This window comes from Lacerta agilis, chromosome 14, assembly GCF_009819535.1.
Source record: "Lacerta agilis isolate rLacAgi1 chromosome 14, rLacAgi1.pri, whole genome shotgun sequence".
Lineage (NCBI taxonomy): Eukaryota > Metazoa > Chordata > Lepidosauria > Squamata > Lacertidae > Lacerta > Lacerta agilis.
This window is the reverse complement of record NC_046325.1, coordinates 23,748,881-23,771,430: the sequence shown is the minus strand read 5'-3', so window position 1 is coordinate 23,771,430 and position 22,550 is coordinate 23,748,881. Positions and strand designations below refer to the sequence as shown.

The following is a 22,550-nucleotide window of genomic DNA, read 5'->3' as shown; positions in this document are numbered from 1 at the left end:
ACAGGTATGTGGGGCCACCTGCATGTCAATCACCACACATTGCCTGTTTTTGCTTGCATGTGCCATGCAAGCATAGGCAATATGTGGATTGCTAGATCCTCTGACATTTACCTTTGGAGTTCTAGTGTGTGTGATTAGAGAGAGAGGGAGGGGAGAGAGAGCGCGCACACGCAATGGGTAATACTAAAGAGTAATGGATCAAGGAGACAGGAATAAAAGTAAACAGCCAAAGTTATCAATACTTGCATGAGGCACCCTCCCCTCCATTTTCTTTACTCACTAAAAAGGAGGAAATAGAGATGGGTGACTCACAAAATACATAACGGTAATCATAAATTGTGAATTGTATGATGCCATTCAAACTCTGCACCACACTTAATCTAATAATTATTTGCTATGCAGTTCTTTTAAACTCTTGTTTGTGAGCATTTACTCCAAACTAATTGGCTGAGGAGCTATGGTATTGCATGGTGAGCCATACAACTCTCAAAGCTGCCCCTTCTCCCAGAGGCTTGAAGAATGTCCAAGGCTACGATCCTATATATACTCAACTGTGGGATTATTTCAGTTGAACTCAGTGGAGGTTAATTTCTTAGCAGAGATGTGCAGGATTGAACTGTGGTTGAATCAGCTTAACGGTCTTCCTTCTTTGCAGTACCTCAAAGGAGAAGACTTCTAACATTGCCAGGTGCTCTTCTTTCATAAAAAGAAAAAAATCTGATTGTCAAACCTTTCCAGTTAAAATTAATTCTTTCAGTATGATCCAAATGATATGTGGTAATGGAAGGTAACAATCAAACTTCTGTGACAGAATTCATCTTACTGGGCTTCTCTGGCTTCTCTCAAGCACAATTTCCCCTCTTTGTGGCCTTTGTATCTGCCTATGCAGGAGCTCTGTTGGGCAACATTTCTATCATCACATTGATCAGGGTTTGTCACACACTTCACACTCCTATGTACTTTTTCCTGGTCAACCTCTCTCTCCTGGACATTTGCACCATCACTGCAATCATTCCCCAGATGCTGTTGAACTTAATGGATGAGAAAAAGACCATCTCCTTCCAATGCTGCTTAACACAGGCATATTTCTTTGTCATCTTCCTGGCCACTGAACTGTTGTTGTTGGCTGTGATGGCTTTTGACCGCTACGTAGCCATCTGCCACCCTTTGCGCTACACCATCATAATGAGCCAGAAAGTCTGCAGTAATTTAGTGATTGGGACGTGGATGCTTGGTATCCTACTTGCCAATGTTCATGTTCTCTCTGTCCTCCGCTTGTCCTTCTGTGGACCCAGTACTATCAACCACTTCTTTTGCGAGCTACCACCACTGCTTCAGCTCTCCTGCACAGACACAACCTTCAACCAGTATCTAATGTTGGTGACGGACCTTTTTTTGGGCTTTGGTTGCTTTCTGATGACTCTAGTATCTTACATCTACATTGTTTCCTCTATCCTGAAGATCCAATCGGCGCAAGGGAAGAAAAAGGCTTTCTCCACATGCTCCTCTCATTTGATGGTGGTGACACTTTTCTATAGTTCAGTCATTTACACTTATGTTAGACCTCCATCCATGTACCTTGACATGGACAAAATTGTAGCGGTATTGTACACAGTGATCACCCCTATTCTCAACCCCCTTATCTACAGCCTAAGGAACAAGGAGGTAAAAGAGGCATTCAAGAAGCTTGTGAGGCTAGCTCAGAATTGAAGAATTAGAACAGATTTTCTTCTAGCCTGATACCAGAAATACTAGGGGTATTCTACATAGTGCCACACCATGACTCTTAATGTAAATCTCTCATTGCCTTGGAGCTAAACAACACACATTTCCTGTATATGTCTTTGGGGTACCTGTATCCCCACACTGAAATTCTTTTTTTAAAACTGTTTAATAAGAGAAATTTCACTAGTAAAAGCATGTTAATAATGTTGCAACAAACACTGGAGCTGCTGGGGGTGGGAGGCAGATCAGATTTGTCAATAGGAATGGTTAAATAGCCAAGATTGTGCATCACAATGAATTATCACAGTTAATTTAACATGATTTCCTTTTATTATTAAAACATATGTGGCAAATTGGTGGATATGTGAAAATTCATCTTAACCACATGCTAAAAACTAGAAAGCCTTCAGATGCCTTTCTTTTTAATTAGAAAGGCTTCAGTTTCATTTTCTTTTTAATTAGGATGATTCTATAACATGTAGCAAACTCCCTCAGTAAATATGGGAACAAGTGAATGTGACCAGGTCTGGGTGATTTAAACTTAGACAAGTCTGATATGTCAGAGACTATGAATTCAGAGGTTCTCTGTATCTGGCAGTGTTTACTATAATCCGGCAACAACTACTCTTGTTGTAGGGGTTCTGTGACCACTTATTTCTTGAATTTGGAAGACCTTAAAGGTGAGGCACAATGGAGACAAAACTGAAACTTTATTAACAAGTATTCTATGAAGAATAGATCTTAATGGTTTCACTTAGATCTAGGCCTGCCTACTAAGTGGTCAATGGCAGGTAGGTTGGGAGGTGGGGCTGACTCAGGGGTTGGACCCAATGGAGCATGAAGTCTTCCTTTGGGTCTGCTGTTGGGGCATTTAAAGCAGCCTGCCCTGGCTCTAATGCTCAGTTCTTCATTGGATCACCCAGCCTCCCATTGTGTAAAGATTTGTCTTGGGTAATTTGACCTTGCTATGGACTCTGTTGGTCACCATATTCAGGGCCAGGCAGGAATTTGTCCACCAGGCCAGTTGGCTCCAGTCTGTTGGTTTTGCCTACCAAATAGCAATAGTCACAAATTTTGTGGCTTAGGCATTGGGTAAATCTTAGTCTTGGATGGAGAGGAGGTTGTAGTCTCTGCCTGCCCCTTCAAGTGAAAAGGTATCCTGCTAAAGGGATCTGAGATGAGTTGCTTCTGTACATGGGGAGTTGCATATGCCCAAGGGGTGGAGGGGTGGGGCTTGGGCCACAGCACTCATCAAGATGACAATCCCCACAGGGACCCTCCTATTTTATATAAGTCCTAGGACCCTGCACTGTCAGGTTGACACAGGGATTCACTTCTGGTAGGCAGGCCAGAAGTTGGGGGTTATGCCCAATGCCTATGCCAGACCTCTTACATCTTTAATCAATAAAGTTGTGGCCTTTTTGACCCCTAAACTGTATTATGTCTGGTCCTTCCTAAATAGTTGAGGGGTGGTGGGTGAGTGGAGTCTTGACAAAACTTTGTTCATTATTTCCCTAGTGGGATAGGGATAAAAAAAATCATATCAGTAAAGTCATGGATCATGATGAAGTTCAGCAACATAAACACAACCTATGCTTTTTGTAAATGCACTTCAAGGCGTATCTCTATCACATTTTCCAAGAGTTGTCATACAAAATGATTGAACCCAGAGATAAATGTTATCACAGGTGCTATTTTTCTAGAAAAAATACATGCTGGAATTCACCATGAACACCTCCCTTGTTCTCTTAGAATGGCAATGGAATTCATCTGAGAGATGCCGGAACTGAGTTCCAGTGAGTTTACACCAGCGTACTAGAGTTAGCCAGGATGCCAGAAGGGATAAAATTTACAAGCTTTCTCTATTATCTGCACAGCAGGGGGTGTTTAGTCAACAGTGCAAAGGCTGAGCTGAAGCGTTCCCTGCTGGTTACCTGCTTTCAGCAATAGGGGTCGCTGTTTAGTGGTACCCAATTGGTTAGCTGTCAGATTCTAGAGCTCTCTATTGGTGGCTCTTAGGTAATTCACAAAATACAGAGTCCATTCATAAAACACAGTGTTCATTCATAAAGCAGTAACATAAATCTCCATTGCTACATATTGTGTGTATATTTCAGCGGTTGAATGTACAGGTTTATGGCCATGCTGCAGTTTAGTGCTTATGCGACTGTGAATAAAAGGTGCCTGGGCTCATTGTCTGAGGATTTGGGGGGGTGACAAAACAGATTTCCAGTAAGTGCCCCCCTTTATTTCCATAACAAGTCCTTGAGTCTGTACTTTGAATAGTAACAGGGACCTAGAAGGTGCAGGGCTTGTCAGTCCAACCCCTGCACAGTCTCATCAGGTCTGACCTTAAGGCAATTTGGCCAAATTGGGCCCTGCATGCTGCTCCTAAGAGGTCCACCCCCACACCAGGGCTGTAGTGAAGGGGCCACTAGACTATCCCCCCTCCCTGACCAGTCCTCCTAGACACTGGCAGGACCTGGACAGGAAGGAAAGACAGTTCCTACAAGGGCAATCTAGATGGATTTTATTTATAAGAAATGGGGCACTACAAAAAAAAATTAAATTCAAGTTGCGCCCCACTGCTTTGAATTGGGCCCCACTGGCTAGCCTTAAGTCTCATAGTTGCTGGGCCTGAGTTGCCCTGCCCTTGCATGAAGTCTTGGGCTTGCAATTTTGGGAGAAGGGAGACTGTGGCACTGGGGAGAGGGCAGGCTGGTGATGCCCCCTAGATGTAGAGGCCCTAGGCTTCAGCCTACTTAGCCTGTACATAAATCTGGCGCTGCCTCTAATCATTTATGTTCAGTGAAAAGTGAAAATCTTCCCAGAATCTTCACCAAGGCAGCTTTGACTTCCTGGTTCCTCAGTGTATAAATAAGTGGGTTCAAAAATGGGGTGACTGCACTGTATATGAGGGTCACCATCATGTCCCTTTGAGAAGCATTACCCACAGAGGGGAGCATGTAGTTAAACAAAACAGGCACATAGAGCAAACCAACCACCATCAGATGGGATCCGCAGGTGGAGAAGGCTTTCTGTCGACCACTTCGGGATTTGACTTTGAAGAGAAGGAAAGTGATAATGTAAAAGTAGGAGAGGAGTGTTGCTATAAAAGGACCCATTGCAATGCAGCTGGTTACAGTATTGAGGAGCATGAGGTTGAGGTGGGTGCGGCCACAGGCCAGTTTCAGCAAAGGTTTAATGTCACAAAAAAATGCTCAATGTGATTTGGCCCACAGAAGGGCAAACGGGCAGTTGCCACTGCATGCATCAGAGCATGAAAAAAGCCAGTGGACCACGTGGCTGCTGCCAAGAGTTGGCAGACCTGCTTGCGCATTATGATGGTGTAACGCAAAGGGTTGCATATTGCAACATATCGGTCAAATGCCATTATTCCCAGAAGAATAACTTCACTGCTGCCCAAGAAATGGAAAAAGTGGAGCTGAGCCATGCATCCAGCAAAGGAAATGGTTTGTAGCTGTGACAGAAAACCAGCTAGCATCTTTGGAATGGTGACTGTGGAATAAAAGATATCAAGGCAGGAAAGGTGGCAAAGAAAAAAGCACATGGGAGTGTGAAGTTTTGGCTCAGCTATTGCAACAACCACAATAGCTGCATTCCCCACAATGCTAGCTAGATACATCAAGAGGAAGATAGCAAATAGTGTGCGCTGAAGCTCCCAAAGATTGGTCAGTCCCGTCAAGATGAATTCACTCACATCTGTTTGGTTCTCCATTGCTAAAAGACAACAGGGAATAATAAGAGGAGGGGAGGGCATTGCAGAATGCTAGTAAAATCATTTACCTGTATCAGAAAATGATACAGTCAGTAGGCTCTGAAACTGCAGTGGGAATAGAAGGTGGACGAAACAGGCCAATAACATGCACACAAATGATGGAAGGTGACTTAGAACTTCCCAGCCTAATTGTAAATGCATCTCTCATTTGGTTTAGATACATCAGTTAATACTTACGAGCTTCATCTTCATATTATCTCTTATCTCATGGGGGGAAATGATTTACTGGAGGCATTGACCTTGTAATAATGTAGAAAGCAATATGCTGCAGTCCTCCTGAGTCTTTAATCATAAGAATATTCAATCCAACATCCTGTCCTGATACATGGGCAGCTTACAAGGAGAATATGAGGGCAACAGCACTATCTCGCCCTGTGATTCCTAGAGAATGGTACTGTATTCAGAGGCATTATGCCTCCAGCCATGGAAGTAGAACATAGCCATCATGGCTAGTTTCCATTGCTAACGTACCTTTGTCGATTTAAAAACAACTGTTGATCTCAGCAATATAGAAATGTTGTCAGAAATATGACCCACCCCCAAGTCTGTTAAAATAGTATTCATGTATTTCAGGGCAAAACATCTTTTTGGTTCATTTTGTCTTCTATTCCTCAGAAGCAAATTTTTCATGTATCAGCAGGTGGCAAAGGGGTACAACTGTCGCCAGCTCCCATGATGTTTGTGCATGCACACACAACACAATTAATGATGTCTCAGTTGATTATTTGAACCTGCAATGTAGCATCAGAGTCCATCATGACCAAGAGAATCCATACTTTCAGTCAACAAACTCCAAAACGTTCATCTTCCAACATTCATACTTCTTTGTATTTTGCTATGCAGTCTTCCAACTAAGTAATGTGTACAGAAAAATCACATACTGAGATGAAGAGTGAATGAATATGCATCTGTTAGTGAGGAAGACATACCTGTATACCAATGAATTATATTACATAAAATTTGTTTTGCAAAGATGAGTATATTTAGAGAAATTCATGGAAACACGCTGCTGGATCTTCATGCAGATAGATATTGAAATGTAAAGAATCAAATTTAAGTTTGAAAAAAATGAGATGCTGAGGAAAACCAAACAGAGATATTTGGCCCTACTACAGATACAGATACTATGTGAATTTTGTAGCTGGTGCAGTCTTACAATCTAGCTAGAATATGGATTTCCTGCCTTGAAATACAAATGGGGGAAAGAACCAAAACAGTGACAGATATATTTGGAAGCATACAAGTCATAAACTTAGGTTATGCCTTTTTTTGGGGGGGGGGACATGTGCCTATTTGTGTGGCAGGGATAGGAAGGAGGCCCAATTTCGGTCAATGTTTGGCCACTTGGGAATAACTGGTAGACACCAGTGTTTGGGGTCTGCATGAAAATTCAGAAGGAAGTGGCTTATGGAATCTGCTGTAAGCTTTTGAAGGAAAGATGGGATATAAATATGCAAATACCCTTTCTTCACCACATTTTACAGTTGGTAAAAATAGCATTCAGAATTTCAAAATTATAATGAATGCAAAATGTTCATAAAGAGTTCTAATGAGACTATGAAACTTAGTCCCTTCTGCACTTCAGGTAAGATGCTACTTGTATGTTGAAGATGGTAGACTTTGCTGAAATATTTTCACCTTGCTTAGAGACACATCTGAAGCACAGCAAAGGGTATCCTGCCTCAAACCACAGTAATGCAAGGGACATTTCTTCCAAACATTGATGATAACTCAGTTTTAGAATTAAACACTCAAGCAGGAAGCATCCACAATAAAACAATAAAACAATAAAACAATAAAACAAACACAAACCAATAACCCCCTCCTCGACACATTTAGACCTGATGCCGAAAGGTGTGTAATGAAGGCACTAGCAGAACCTCCTTGAGCAGAGCATTCCATTAATGGGAAGCCACTGTAAAAAATACCTGATCACATATCTCCACCCTACAGACCTCTCATGGAAGAGGAACACGAAGAAGGGCCTCAGATGATGATCTCAGTATCCAGGTAGATTTAACTATGTTTCAAAGCAATGAGGTTCCATCGTGGCCCGCAAGGCAATTTCCTGAAACTACATCCACCTATCAATCAGCTGATGTTGCAAGTGATGTCAACTGATGAAAGGGAGGATAGAATTTAGTTATTTATTGGATGTGCATCCCTGTTCCCTGCTTGAAACACATGTGTTCAGCCAAGACAAACATCTGCAATTATTATTATTATTATTATTATTATTATTATTATTATTATTATTATTATTTTGCAGGGATCAGTTGTGATATGGTCCGGTGTCCCAAATGCAGGATAAAGGATGCTTTCCTCATCCTATCTTCAGATTTCCCCAAAGCATCAAGCTTGTTACTGCCGTCCCCAAGCATCCTACCACAAAGTGTCAGGAGTTTGAGAGCTCTGCACAAGCAATGTTTACCAGTGGACAGGACAACTCAGTCATCTTTTGTGTAATATCCTAATGATGTAATATGATCAAGGAGGATTTCACTCACACCCTTAAAATTGGCACATGTGCTCAAGAAAAAAAGGGGGATTCATCACTGAAATATGAATGAGGCCTCAGGTATTTATTTTGGGGTCATTGGATAAACAGAGTGCTCATTGATTACATAAGATGTAGAATGTAAAGCATATTTGGATATTTTACTGAGGAAACACATCAAAAGTCCTTTAGAAGTAAGCTGAAGAACCATGAAGAACCATAATATTTCTCAGGAATGGTGTCTTACAAATTTAAACAGAAAAAAATTCATCCACTATCAGAGACCTGTCATGATTTCCCACTAAGTAAAACACAATTGTCTTTCTCTTGCAGTACTGCTACAGTGTGAATTCCTGCTCTGGTTGTTACATGCCATGGAGTACTACCATTGGGGGGGGGGAACCTCCTTTGATTATTTCCTATCAGTGAAAAGTGAAATTATTTCCCCCCAGAATCTTTAGCAATGCAGCTTTGACTTCCTGGTTCCTCAGAGTATAAATAAGTGGGTTCAAAACTGGGGTAACTGCACTATATATGAGGGTCACCATCATGTCCCTTTGAGAAGCATTACCCACAGAGGGGAGCATGTAGTTAAACAGAACAGGCACGTAGAGCAAACTAACGACCATCAGATGGGATCCACAGGTGGAGAAGGCTTTCTGCCGACCACTTTGGGACTGCACTTTAAAGAGAAGAAAAGTGATAATGTAGAAGTAAGAGAGGAGTATGGCAACAAAAGGACCCATAGCAACACAGCTGGTTACTGTGTTGAGGAGCATCAGGTTGAGGTATGTGCTACTGCAGGCCAGTTTCAGCAAAGGTTTGATATCACATAAAAAGTGTTCAATGCGGTTTGGTCCACAGAACGGGAGACTGGAAGTTGCTATCGTATGCATCAGGGCATGAAAAAAGCCAGCGGACCAAGTGCTTGCTGCCATGAGTTGGAAGACCTGCTTGCGCATTATGATGGTGTAACGCAAGGGGTTGCATATTGCAACATAGCGGTCAAATGCCATGACACCGAGAAGAATGCCTTCACTGCTGCCCAGGAAATAGAAGAAGTGGAGCTGAGCCATACAGCCACCAAAGGAAATTTTTTGCGTCTCTAATAGAAAACCAGCCAGCATCTTTGGAACTGTGGTGGTGGAATAGAAAATGTCAAGGCAGGAAAGGTTTCCAAGAAAAAAGTACATGGGAGTGTGCAGCTTTGGTTCAGCTATTGTGACAAGCAAGATAGCTGTATTCCCCACTAGGCTGGCCAAATACATCATCAGGAATATAGCAAAGAGTATACACTGAAGCTCCCAGAGATTGGTCAGGCCCATTAAGATGAATTCTGTCACCTCTGTTTGATTCTCCATCGCTAAAAGACAGCAGAGAATAATAAGATGAGAGGAGGTCACTGTAGAGTGAAAGTAATGTCCATTACCTACAGTATATAAGAAAATTGTTCAGAAAGAAGTGTATAAATTGGTTCAGTGGGATTGTAAGTAGGGTGAAAGACTAATAACATGTACATGAATGATAAGGGATGACAAAGAACATTTCTATTTAACTTTAACCCCACTTTCATTCTGTTTAGGGATTATTTAATAATAATAAATATTATAACTACTTATGAGAGTCATACTGTTCTCAATAATAATAATAATAATAATAATAATAATAATTTTATTTATAGCCCGCCCTTCCCAGCCAGAAAACTGGGCTCAGGGCGGCTAACATCAATTAAAATCACAGCAAGAAAACATAAAAAACGATCAATTTAAAATAACAGTAGCCTATTACTTGTTCGTGGCCACATCAAAAGCTGAACCCGAGTGCATCAGCACTCTATCCACCTGTGATTTCTTGAAAATGGTATTCAGAGACATACTGCCTCTGACAGGGGAGGTAGAAAATGGCCATTGTGACTAGTGCCCACTCATACTGCAGTTTTGTAGATTTTAAAACAGTTGATTGCATCATCAATGTGGAAACTGGTTAGAGAAACTGTCTGCAACCAACATGGATTCAAGACACTAACAAAAATGCTCTTCTCTTGATATTGGAATGGTGATCAGAATTATCCCTGCACGTTTGTTAAAAATAGTATGCCTGTATCCAGTGGTGATTCAGCTTTTTGGCCTTTTGTTTTCTATTCCTTAAAAGTATTAAGGTTTTCATACGTGCATCAGGTGGCAACAGAGTACAGCTCCCAGCAGCTGACATGGTTTGTGTGCCTAACAGATACCTGGAACCTGCCTTGTAGCATCAGAGACTATCAACAGAATTCATATTGTGTTAAAATGACGCTGAATTTTCATGAGGACTTTTCATTAAAAAACAAACAAACACAAACTTAATGTGGAAAGTTGAATAACCAAATTTAAGACTGAAAAGATGCGAAAGTGAGTATATGGGATAATTATTCCGGAAGAATTATTGTGATTTCGAGATTAGTGATCTGACATGGTCAACTCTTCCTGTCTCTTTTTATCCCTTCCTGGCTCTGGTTATCTGTGTTTTATTGTTTTCTCTATCCTGGTCAGTAAAAGCCTTTGATGTATGGCCTGGTTTTTTGTCATGTAGTTCAGCCTGTATTAGCCCTAACTTGCCACAGGTCTATAAAATATCTAGTTTTGGGGCATAGAAGTCAGACAGTCTATTGGCTGCTGAGCTGTGCATCGAATGCTACCTGGGGGTCACCTCGCCACTTCTTCAGGGCTTCTCAGTGGCAGATTGAAGTGTTTGCTTGGTAATGTATATTTTGCTTGCTGTTTGGAATAAAATCTGTAATCTTCTCACCCACTTGCATTTGCATTGCTTCTGAATCGAATTTTAAAAGAACCATCTTGCATTGGGCAAGGCATTGAGAGATAAAAAAAAAATTGAGATATTTGCTCATCCCTAACACTGATACAGATACAAGGTGAATCTTGTGTCCTGTGTATGCTTCACAGCATTAGATACAATGGATTATTGTAGCTCGTTCACACGCATGAAATCCAGGCATTTTAGATAAGCCACCTTATTTGCATCGCAAAAGGGGTTGGAGAGCAAAAACAATGACAAAAATATTTGGAAAATGGGTAGCAAACTTCCTTGACAAACATTGTGCTAAATATTCTGTTTGATCATGCTGCAGGCAGCTCCTACCTTGATGAGCCCACCTGTCCATTAGATAAGACTAGAAGACAATAGAAGTTTTGAATGCTGTAAGAGGTATGAAGGAAGCCATATGTATTTAAAAGTGACAGGAATAAATACATTCTGATGGCTGTTTAACCCCCACATAGCTTTATAAGCCCTAAACCCTATAATGGAACATGTACCCAGCCAATTAAAGATTTTTGCTGTCATTGGGGAAAACAAATACAATAGTCAAGTTAGGGACTCTTGATTGTTCAGATGGGAACTGAGTGCACAAGCATATTGGTTTTAAGAAAATAAACCATTGCTACTTCTGATAGTGCAATTTATGTTTTTGAGAATAAAATAATTTGCGACATCGGTCAATTCCAACAAGTTTTATTTAATGGAAAATATTTTTTGACTGCTGTAGCATCATTATATGTGGCTGTTTCAATAATTTTTAAAAGGCTCACATTTCAGAGTAGATGGTCTGTTATAAATCACCATTATTTTCACTCCTTGAAGTGCAGATTTTCTCATTCCCTCTCATTTCACTCACCCACAGATCTCTACCAATCTCTTCTGTAATATGTTTGGGTCCAGTGTATTGAGAAAATGGTTGACATGGTGGTATTAAGTAACACTTTGAACAAGCAATAATTTTCTCCTGGAGCCCTTTCAGCCCGCTAGGCTCATTTCATTTTTGTTCCATTTATTATATTTCTATGCTGCTTTTCACTCACATGAGTAAACACCAACAAATCACCCACTGATAGGTAGAGTTCTGTAAATAGAATGATCGTATGGTTCTGTAAACCATACTATCATTCTATTATGCTGTTTAAACTGAGGTAAGGTGCTTGGATGAGAAATCATTGACTGTAACATGGATTTTATTATCAAGATCCTGGAACCAAACTCAATTGTCAGTTTTGGACATCTGGTGGCATTAGGCCCAGGTTCAGACGAAAGATGAAACCAGGAAATGGCTTAGCTCTCGGCAACAACACAAACAGGAAGGAGTTTCAGCTATGTTGTAATGCAAGAGTAGGGAACCTCCACCCCACAGGCCAATCGTGGTCCACTGTGGGTTCAAATTTGGTCCGTATGCCATTTCTGCAAATCATGCTCACCTATCAATCAGCTGATGTCACAGGTGATGTCAGCTGGTGGCGCTTCTAGGAAAATACTAACTTGCATGCCTGTTTCCTAATGGGAATAGCCAAGGAAAGCAGCCCCAACTTTTTGCAGGCATTGGCTGTGGCAGGGATTCTCCTGCCTACAACCATTTTTTTTATTATTATTTTTTGTAAAACACTGGTTTGTTTCTCCACTCTCAATCACTTGATTGGTGATAGGTAATGGAAGTGTTTAAACTATGCCTTACAGCTGCAGGCCAATCAGATGGTGTCACAAGTGCCAGCTGGTGAGTAGGAGGGTAGAGATCAATTCTGGCTTAGCTGTGGATGCAAGTGTACCCCTTTTATGCAGGCATCAATTGTGAAAGTGACTTAGCCTGCATCAACCAATCCTTTAAAGTACAGTCTTATTTCTCCTCTCTCCATCAAGGCTTTACCAGTCAGATACTTAGAACTCCCAAAAGCACCAATCAAAGGGCAGGAAACACCTCTCACACTGTGATTCCCAAGTGAGTGAAAGCCGGGTGATTGTTGGCAGCTTGGGAACCCTGCAGAAGGGATTTTTAGTGGTGGGAAGAGTAAAGCACCCATCAATCATGGGATTGATGAGTGGATTTCCAACCCAACTGTCAATCTTGGGCTTCAGAACCCAATAGGTTCTCCACCCAGGTTTAAACTGACATGAATGAGGACAAAGCATCTGAATTTTTTAGTGCTTTGATAAGTAAAGGGTCCATTGCCTTTCACAGCAAGAGATAAAGTACATTTGGAGATTTCACTTAGGAAACACATCAAAAGTCCTTTAGAAGTAAGCTAAGATACCATGATGTTCATATGGTTTCTTAGGAGTGGTGGCTTATATTATGCTATGTTTAAACAAAATATTTTAGCTGATATCAGAGACCTGCAATGATGTCCCACACTGTAAAACCCATTTATTTCTTGCTATTCTTCTTGTATTACTGTAGTAGTTTGAGTTTCCATTTTGGTGTATGCTTGTCCTAGTGTAGTATTATTCACAAAGTCTTTTTTTATTTTTTCCTTTCAGTGGAAACTGAAATATTCTGCCAAAAATCTTTAACACAGCAGTTTTGACTTCCTGGTTCCTCAGTGTATAAATAAGTGGGTTCAAAACTGGGGTAACTGCACTGTATATGAGGGTCACCATCATTTCTCTTTGAGATGTATTCTCCACAGAGGGCAGCATGTAGTTAAACAACACTGGAACGTACATCAAACCAACCACCATCAGATGGGATCCGCAGGTGGAAAAGGCTTTCTGTTGACCACTTCGGGATTGCACTTTGAAGAGAAGAAAAATGATAATATAGAAGTAGGAGAGGAGTGTGGCAATGAAAGGTCCCATGGCAACGGAGCTAGCTACAGTGTTGAGGAGCATGAGGTTGAGGTGGGTGCTACCGCAAGCCAGTTTCAGCAAAGGTTTGATGTCACATAAAAAGTGTTCAATGTGGTTTGGCCCACAGAAGGGCAGACGGGTAGTTGCTACTGCATGCATCAGGGCATGAAAAAAGCCAGCAGACCAAGTGGCTGCTGCCAAGATTTGGCAAACCTGCCTGCGCATGATGATGGTGTAACGCAAGGGGTTGCATATTGCTACATAGCGGTCAAATGCCATTACTCCAAGAAGAATGGCTTCGCTGCTGCCCAAGAAATGGAAAAAGTGGAGCTGGGTCATGCAGCCAGCAAAGGAAATGGATTGAACTGGCAATAGAAATCCAGCTAGCATCTTTGGAACAGTGACTGTGGAAAAGAAGATGTCAAGGCAGGAAAGGTTTCCAAGAAAAAAGTACATGGGAGTGTGCAGCTTTGGTTCAACTATTGCAACAAGCACAATAGCTGCATTCCCCAGAAGGCTGGCTAAATACATCATCAGGAAGATGGCAAAGAGTGTACATTGAAGCTGCCAGAGATTGGTCAGGCCCATCAAGATGAATTCTCTCACCTCTGTTTGGTTCTTCGTCACTAAAAGACAGCAGGGAGAAAGAATGGTAGGTGAGGCCATTGTAGAGTATTATTCAAGTCTAACACCCGTCTCAGAAATCCATATAGACATAAGCCGATAAAACTCAGTCTAATTCTAAACCCCCTTGCATTCTATATAGGGAAGTGATTTTCTTTTCCTTCAACCATATTCATTACTTGTGAGATTCCTAGTCATATCATATGGATGAATGAGTTGTAAAATGTACAGACTTTTTAAACATGCAGAGAAGCTCATGATACACTTTTCATGAGAACATTTATCCCAGGATCCTGTTCTCATAGTGGTCGACCAGATGTCTATTTCGAGGTACAAGCAGAACCTCAGTGCAGCTCCACTTTTTCCACCTACAATTCCCAGAAAATGGGTTGCAGGAAAACAGTGGAAAAAAACCATGGCCAAAATGGTTAAGTCTCTTAAAAATAGAATCTAGACAGATTCTGTATTTCGCAGCTTATTTGCATTGCAAAGCATGTTACGGCAAGGACAAAAATCTTTGGAAATTTTAAACAGGTCACAAACTTTGATTTGCTTGCCTTCTGGGGGGAAAAAGCATGTTAGAACAGGGATAGGAAGGAGACAAAATTGTTGCCAGTGATTGGCTTGAGGATAGCTGGTGAACCCCAATATATGGTGTCTTGAGAGAAAACCATCAGAAAGCTGTTAATGAAAAATGTTGTAAGCTTTCTAAAGAATAATGAAGTACAAATATCCAGAACATCACTAATTTGCATTAACAATACATTTTTGAGTTTGTGTAAATAACATGTAGAACGTCTACATGATAATTAATGCAAAATGTTCAGAGAGAGCTCTAATGTATAGGGAAGTTTTTAATGTTTGATGTTTTATTGTGTTTTTAATATTTTGTTGGACCCCACCCAGAGTGACTGGAGCAACCCATTCAGATGGGTGGATTAATAATAATAATAATAATAATAATAATAATAATAATAAATGTTTCTTTTGCAGCTCAAGTAAGATGTTAACTGTATGTTATACATGGTAGACTTTGCTGCAAAATTCTCAATAAGTCTCTGCTTAAAAAGCACATCTGAAGCACAGCAGAATGTATTCTACCTCTAGCAACATTAATACTGGGAAATTAACTCCAGACATTGATTATAACTCAGTTTCAGTATTAAAGACTTCATAATCCAACAAAAGCATTGTTTTGTCCTTGTTCCTGTTATACACAGAAACAGACACTGAGATATGAATATTTCATTGTCCATCACACAGGAATAGCATTGCAGGGGATTAGATTAGATGGTCCTTAGAGTCTCTTCCAACTCTTTGATTCTATAAGACTCTAACATTTTAGTATCTGATTCCATAAATAACTACAGCAGTGGTGAAATGAAGGGGGTTTTAGCCAGGAATTTTGCCCCAGGTGAAGCCTCTAGAGCAGTGGTTCCCAACCTTTTTTTGGCCATGTCTCACCTAAGCATCTCTAAAATCCTGATCCCCCCCCCCCCCCCGGTGACATATAATTCTTGTTATTCAAAAAGTAAACTCATATTAACTTGGTCTAATTCATTCTCAAATTGCCCCTCTTAAAAATCAAATTGCCCCATGCTGGGAACCATGGCTCTAGAGGCATTGAAGCTCCGAGCCTCCAAGCAATGAGCCTGGGCTGCCCAGTCACACACACACACACACACACACACCACTTCACAGCAGTTTTGCTTTGGCTTTGTTGGCTCCCTCATGTGACTCTGTGCCCCAGTGGGGTTGGAAAGCAATGAAGATTTTTATTCTCTGTTGCAACAGAGTTCTCTCTCTCCTTGCAAGGAAGACCCAGAACAAAAGTGTGTAACAATTTTTAAAGATGTTAGAAATACATACAGAAATCCTTTAACTAATGTCTAAAATATAATTACTAATTTCTCAATCACCCTACATATGTAACAGAACCTTAGGAAAACATTAGGTATGCAATGGAAGCGCACTTCCTCCTTGAAAATATTTTCACAAAAAGAATTAATAGAACTTATATGGAACTGAAAATGACTACAAAGTATACTTTCCTGAAATGAGTAACCTGGATAAAAACCCTTTGCTCTGTGTTATCATAATTAAAATTTCATTTTTCTATTGTGTGCTTTAGTCAGGTTTATCAGCTGTAAGGTAAAGGTAAAGGGACCATTGACCATTAGGTCCAGTCACGGACGACTCTGGGGTTGCTCATCTCACTTTATTGGTTCAGGGAGGCGGTGTACAGCTTCCAGGTCATGTGGCCAGCATGACTAAGCCGCTTCTGGCAAACCAGTCAGCATACGGAAATGCTGTTTACCTTGCTGCCGGAGCGGTACCTATTTATCCACTTGCACTTTGATGTGCTTTCTAACTGCTAGGTTGGCAGGAGCAGGGACTGAGCAACGGGAGCTCACCTTGTCATTGGGATTCGAACCGCCGACCTTCTGATTGGCAAGCCCAAGGCTCTGTGGTTTAACCCACAGCGCCACCCACATCCACAAATTTCCACAAATGCAGACTGTCAGCACAAACATGTATATTTTCATCCTTGGAGATAGATAGATCTTTATTTCGGCTATAAGCCCACACAAATAAAATTTAGTCAAAACATAAAACAGAAAAACACAAATACAGATTCATCCTTGGAGTAAATAATGGGATGAGCATACATTTCTTGATTAACAGACAGCTATATAGTGTATTCTTTCAAGCTGCAGACAGCACCTACTTTGATAAGTCCGCTTGTCCATTGAAGTTGAGACTGCTTTAAGTGGTATGAAGGAAGTATTTAAAGGAGACAAAGCAACAACAACAACACTCTGATTGCTGTGTGAGCCCACGTGATTTTAGTATGCAACATGTGCGCAGCTTGTTATAGATTGTTGGCCGCCGTTGGACAAAACAGCTACATTCATTAATTTAGTGCCTCTTGATTGCTCATGTGGGAATTGAGTCCACAATTCTTTTTATTTTGAGAAAATAAACAATTTGTGCTCTTGAGAATACAAAGTGTGCTTTTGAGAATACAAAAATTATGCAATCCATAAATTCTGCTACATTGTTTTTAATGACCAAGATTATTTTTAACATCATCAATGTTTTCTCTTTCAATAATTTTTTTAAAAGGCTCACTTTTTTTAGTAGATAGTCCATCTTAACACCATTCTCTTCTCTCTTTAGAAGTTGCGTGCCCAGGCCCCACCACCTGGAATGATTCCTGATTTAGGAAAGGAACATTTACATTTTGGGGTCAAATAAGACCATAACTTTTATTCATTACAAATTTAATAGGTTTGGCATAGCATTGGGTATAACCATTAACATCCAGCCTGGCTGCTGGAAGTATTTCCAAAGGGGTTTGCGCCTGAGACCAGGAGGACCTATAACATACATCAAAATTGATCACCCCCACAAGAAAACCACCTAAAGGGGTGCAATGACCATAGCCCCCTCCTGGGCATCCTCCTGGATCCCTTTAATGGGATACCCCTTTCCTTTGGTGGAACAAGCAGAGGATTACAGACTGCCCTCCACCAAGACTAAGGCCAAGCAAATGCCTAAACTGCCGCATGAGCCAACCACTTTTGGCTTGCCATCAGACCAATCACATTTTCAATCAGCCCTTTAAGGCTCAACCAAATCCGTTAACCAGGCATCATTCCCTGCAGCTGACAGGTGGACACCGTCATGTCTAAACAAGACTTCTGATTTATGCAAACCTGGTTGGGGACACCACACCATTGCCTCCTTTCTAACAGTTCAGACCCATTTGTGGGTAAGTTAAATGGCATGACTCAAAGTTCAAAAGTATGGTCCAGGCTGCCTTCTTTGATTTATTCCTCAGCATCTCCAGGTAGGACTAGGAGAGGACCCTATCTTACACCCTGGAGAGCCATTGTCAGTTAGTCAAATAGATCAATGATCCAATTCTGTATAAGCCAGCTTCCTATGTTTGAAATATATTTTTTCTGCATATTTTCCTCAGAGCAGATTTTACCTCTTGATTCCTCAAAGTGTAGATCAAGGGGTTTAAAACAGGTGTGACCACACTGTATAGCAGAGTGATGCTTATTTCTCTTTCAGAAGATTCACCAGTAGATGCAAGCATGTAGTTGAAAATAACTGGAACATACAAAAGTGCTACCACCGTCAGGTGAGAAGCGCAGGTTGAGAAGGCCTTCCAACGGCTCTGCCATGACTGGACTTTGAAGAAGAGGAAGGAGATGATATAGAGATAAGAAAAGACAGTGAGGAAGAAGGAACCTAGAGCAATGCAACTTGTGACAACATTGAGGAGGGTCATGTTGAGGGCAGTGCTACTGCAAGTCAATTCTAGCAGGGGCTTGATGTCACAGAAAAAGTGCTGGATAAGATTGGGGCCGCAGAACCACAGCCGGGAAGTGACTACTGTGTGCATTAGGGCATGAAAGAAGCCTGCGGCCCAGGTAGCCACAGCTAGTGCAAGGCAAGCCCATTTATTCATGATGATGGTGTAACGCAGAGGGTTGCATATGGCCACATAGCGGTCATATGCCATGACTCCCAGAAGCATGCCTTCACTACTGCCCAGGAAGTGGAAGAAGTGCAGTTGAGTCAGGCAACCAATAAAGGAGATAGTGTTGTGCCTCTTTATGAAGCCATTCAGCATTTTGGGTACAGTAACTGTGGAGCAACATATATCCAGGCAAGAGAGATTTCCAAGGAAAAAATACATGGGGGTGTGAAGGCGTTGCTCAACCAGGACTACTGCCAGAATGGCCCCATTTCCTAGCAAGCAGGCCACATAGAGCAGCAGGAAGACTATGAAAAGCATGTGTTGCTGTCTGTGGTCATTTGCTATACCCAAGAGAATGAACTCATGGACCTCTGTCTGGTTCCCCATCAATGTGCAAATAAAAAAAATGGGGAGAAATAGGCCAGTGGTTCTAGAATGGAATTAGAAGAGAATGTACTGTAGTTATGAGTGGATTGAAAGACAATGGATTGTGGTGTTGGGAATGAAGCCATGAAGGCCATTTGACAAGGCTTCTTTCCCCTGGTCAGTTTTTAAATTAATTTTAAAGAAAACAATATGAGAAAGAAAGACATGAAGATTATTTTCAAAGTATGTAGTATTTCAGCAGAAGTCCAGAGTTTTGGATTAAATAATCCCCATCATTTCTTCCATCTTCATGATTCTAAGTAGAGTGCTGAATGCAGGATGGAATACATCAGGTGTGATATTTATCTCACTCTGTCATTCCCCAAAGAGTGATGAATTTGCATTACAGCAGGGATAGTCAAAGCGGTGCCCTCAAGATGTTGTTGGACTCCAACTGCCACTAGCTCTAGCCAGATTGTTCAGGAATGGAGTGAGTAATAGCATCTTCTTGAGCGTACTGCATTGGCTACCCCTGAATTAGAGAAACACAGTTAGTGACATATTGAATAATCAGATCACATTTTGTATGAAATGAGTTTGTTTCAGTCTCTTCTATCCTACACATACACACACACACACACACACACACACACACACTTGTTATTCCCAGGTAGAACACCATTCCTGCTGTGGGAGAAGTGCAAAGCAAAAAAAATTAGTGGTTGCACCTTCTCTCCATCACCTGTTAACACTTCACTGTCTTGTCCAAGCAATGAATGTACCCCTCACTTCTTCTTCTTGCTCTGAACATAAACAAGGAACCACTTTGCATTGCTTTGTCATTGTTTTAGCAACCTTTGTAAACCTGCCTTACACCACACTTACAGGTTTCGGCTATCTATTGCATTGGTCTATGGTTATATGCCCCTCCTTCCATTTCATAAAGGTAAAGGGACCCCTGACCGTTAAGTCCAGTCATGGACGACTCTGGGGTTGCGGCGCTCATCTCGCTTTACTGGCCGAGGGAGCCAACGTTTGTCTGCAGACAGCTTCCGGGTCATGTGGCCAGCATGACTTAGCCGCTTCTGGCGAACCAGAGCAGCGCATGGAAATGCCATTTACCTTCCTGCCGGAACAGTATCTATTTATCTACTTGTACTTGACATGCTTTCGAACTGCTAGGTTGGCAGGAGCAGGGACCGAGCAACGGGAACTCACCCCGTCGCAGGGATTCAAATCGCCGACCTTCTGATTGCCAAGCCATAGGTTCTGTGGTTTAGACCACAGCACCACCCACGTCCCTTTCCATTTCATATGCACATCCTTTAAAAGACTCACCTTACTAGAGTGCTCACTGAACAACCAAACTGGCTTTTTCAGATGTGTCCCGTGTTTCTTTTTGTTCCCCCTTCCTTTTATTTGTTAAATGTGTAGAAAATAACAAAAACAACAAGTGTTGCATGAACTATAAAAGGTTTATTCTTGTTGATTCAGACTGTCAACTTTAACTGGCCCCAGTAGCTGTGTCATTATGGGAAGTTTGATGTCACTTCCCCCCCCAAGAGAAACTTAAAAAGACATTGAGTTAAACATTATTACCTACAAAGTTGCTCAACATCAAACTGCAGTTAAAGTTACAGTACAATGGGGCAGCTGCAAACATGGGAAACTCATTGCCCCAGTTACATGCAAAGGGACATTAGGAAGCATTTTAAGACAATGAAAATGAAAGATAGTGAAATTTATGGAAGATCCATATTATACACCTAAAGCATGTTCAGCACACTTTTGAAACACATTATTCACCGCAAAAATTGTAGGAACTATAGCCCCCCATCTCAGAGCTACCATTCCTAAGAACTTACACTTCCCAGGGTTCTTTGGGAGAAGTCATGTGCTTTAAATGTGCACTACATGTGCTTTAGATGTATGGTGCGGATCTGGCCGTAGCTATGTATATTGGTGCAGCTCCATCAAGTTGCATCTCCACAGATTCCCCACTAGTAATTAGGCAACATTTAAGCAGTTAAAGATTTTTACTTGGTGTGGAGACAAGTGTTTAAAACTGTTAATTGCTGAAGTAATTGTTAATATTGAAGACTAGCACAACAGTATTACTACGAGACAGAAAATGGGACATGTTTTACATGTGCAGACTGTAAAAATCATGCTTTGTATCTTTTTCCACATCTATTCCACTCTTTCCACTGTGGGAACTGTACTCCTAATTTTTAATTCATTTATTCCTTTATTTCTGTGATGCAACCAATAGGGGAGAATAGAGGTATGAAGGTATATGAAACTTGCTAAGTAGATGGCAAGTTAAGTAGATTGCTAAGTTAATTAGGGCTGCCATATTTCTGGATTTTCCCCGGGATTTCATTACCAAGATTTCAAAGGTGGAATTGACGTTCCGGGGTAATTTCCAAGAGGCGCTTTGTATTGGATCTTTGACAAGTTGACCGAAAATTGTGAGGGTTTTTTTTGTGTGTGTGTGTTGGAGTTTGTTTAAAAACAGCTCAACTTTTTGAAATATGGCAACACTATAGTTAATGGATCCACATACTGAATGTATTTTTGTTATCTTTTTTAAAAAGTTGCTTGCTGCTACAGCTCTTACCTTAGCAAACTATATACTTCTTTCAGTCTAGATATTCAACTTGTAAATAGATTAAAATCCACAGAACCAGAGTGAGATGTTATCATCAGTTTGCCCGCACTCATATTAAAGCAAAGGAGAGATAAAGCTTCTTTGTATACTTTTGAAAGTGCTCATTTTATCACATCTACCCTCCCTTGGAAAAGAAAAACCAACCTCCCTTTAGGAGAAAAAACCAAAACCTTTGGAGATTTTTCATGTCATATGAGAATTCCTTTGTTTTTGAAAACACAAATGATTAATAAGGTCATTTGGGATGGTATGTTAATTGTTTGTTTTATATGATATTGTCTAGAGTGGGAGAGAAAATATTGAGCTTGTTAAAACAAACTTGCTGATGAATTCCAGCTATGAAAGTTCATGTTGTAGTCCATCTTTGAAATTCTTTTGCTCTTCTTTTCTTCTTTTTTACCCATTGGTTTCTTCACGTTCATTTTTTTATATATCAGATCTGTATCTATTTATTAGTTTTGAAATAAATTCTCATCAGTTTGTTCTTTGTAGGCAGCAAAAGGGTAGGTATTCTTGACAACTAAAGGAATATATCATATTGGTTGGTTTTATCATGTCTCACAATACCTTTGCAAATATGGAGATTTCACCTCAACTTTCCTTTCCTATATGTCTTCCCATCCACATAATTTTGCTGAGCTCAGTATAAAACTTCAATACTTGATTGAAAACCACCAAATAACTTGTGGTGGAGTTATTACGTTATAATGGATTTGTGTTAAGTTAAACTGGAAAAGTGTTTATAATGTTATCTAGAATATTT

The 22,550-nt window shown here is 40.8% G+C and overlaps 4 protein-coding genes and 1 pseudogene across 4 annotated transcripts; 1 reads left to right on the top strand and 4 right to left on the bottom strand.

Annotated features, from left to right (window-relative positions):
* The first annotated feature begins 771 nt into the window (after positions 1-771).
* Positions 772-1,710, top strand: LOC117057857 (olfactory receptor 5V1-like). The gene has a single exon (XM_033168696.1). The coding sequence runs from the start codon at positions 781-783 to the stop codon at positions 1,708-1,710; it is 930 nt and encodes a 309-aa protein (XP_033024587.1). The 5' UTR covers positions 772-780.
* Positions 1,711-4,520: 2,810 nt separating this feature from the next.
* LOC117057856 lies at positions 4,521-5,464 on the bottom strand (annotated as a pseudogene).
* Positions 5,465-8,443: 2,979 nt separating this feature from the next.
* On the bottom strand, positions 8,444-9,382 carry LOC117057855 (olfactory receptor 12D2-like). Its single transcript, XM_033168695.1, has one exon. It carries the CDS (start codon positions 9,380-9,382, stop codon positions 8,444-8,446), a length of 939 nt encoding a protein of 312 aa, XP_033024586.1.
* Positions 9,383-13,286: 3,904 nt separating this feature from the next.
* On the bottom strand, positions 13,287-14,246 carry LOC117057854 (olfactory receptor 12D2-like). The gene has a single exon (XM_033168694.1). It carries the CDS (start codon positions 14,217-14,219, stop codon positions 13,287-13,289), a length of 933 nt encoding a protein of 310 aa, XP_033024585.1. The 5' UTR covers positions 14,220-14,246.
* A 3,955-nt stretch (positions 14,247-18,201) lies between these two features.
* On the bottom strand, positions 18,202-19,137 carry LOC117057853 (olfactory receptor 12D2-like). The gene has a single exon (XM_033168693.1). The coding sequence runs from the start codon at positions 19,135-19,137 to the stop codon at positions 18,202-18,204; it is 936 nt and encodes a 311-aa protein (XP_033024584.1).
* Positions 19,138-22,550: the final 3,413 nt, after the last annotated feature.

Excerpts from the sequence above, each read along its gene's own strand:
- LOC117057854 (XM_033168694.1), bottom strand. The coding sequence starts at position 14,219 with ATGGGCCTGACCAATCTCTGGCAGCTTCAATGTACACTCTTTGCCATC.
- LOC117057855 (XM_033168695.1), bottom strand. The coding sequence starts at position 9,382 with ATGGAGAATCAAACAGAGGTGACAGAATTCATCTTAATGGGCCTGACC.
- LOC117057857 (XM_033168696.1), top strand. The coding sequence starts at position 781 with ATGGAAGGTAACAATCAAACTTCTGTGACAGAATTCATCTTACTGGGC.
- LOC117057853 (XM_033168693.1), bottom strand. The coding sequence starts at position 19,137 with ATGGGGAACCAGACAGAGGTCCATGAGTTCATTCTCTTGGGTATAGCA.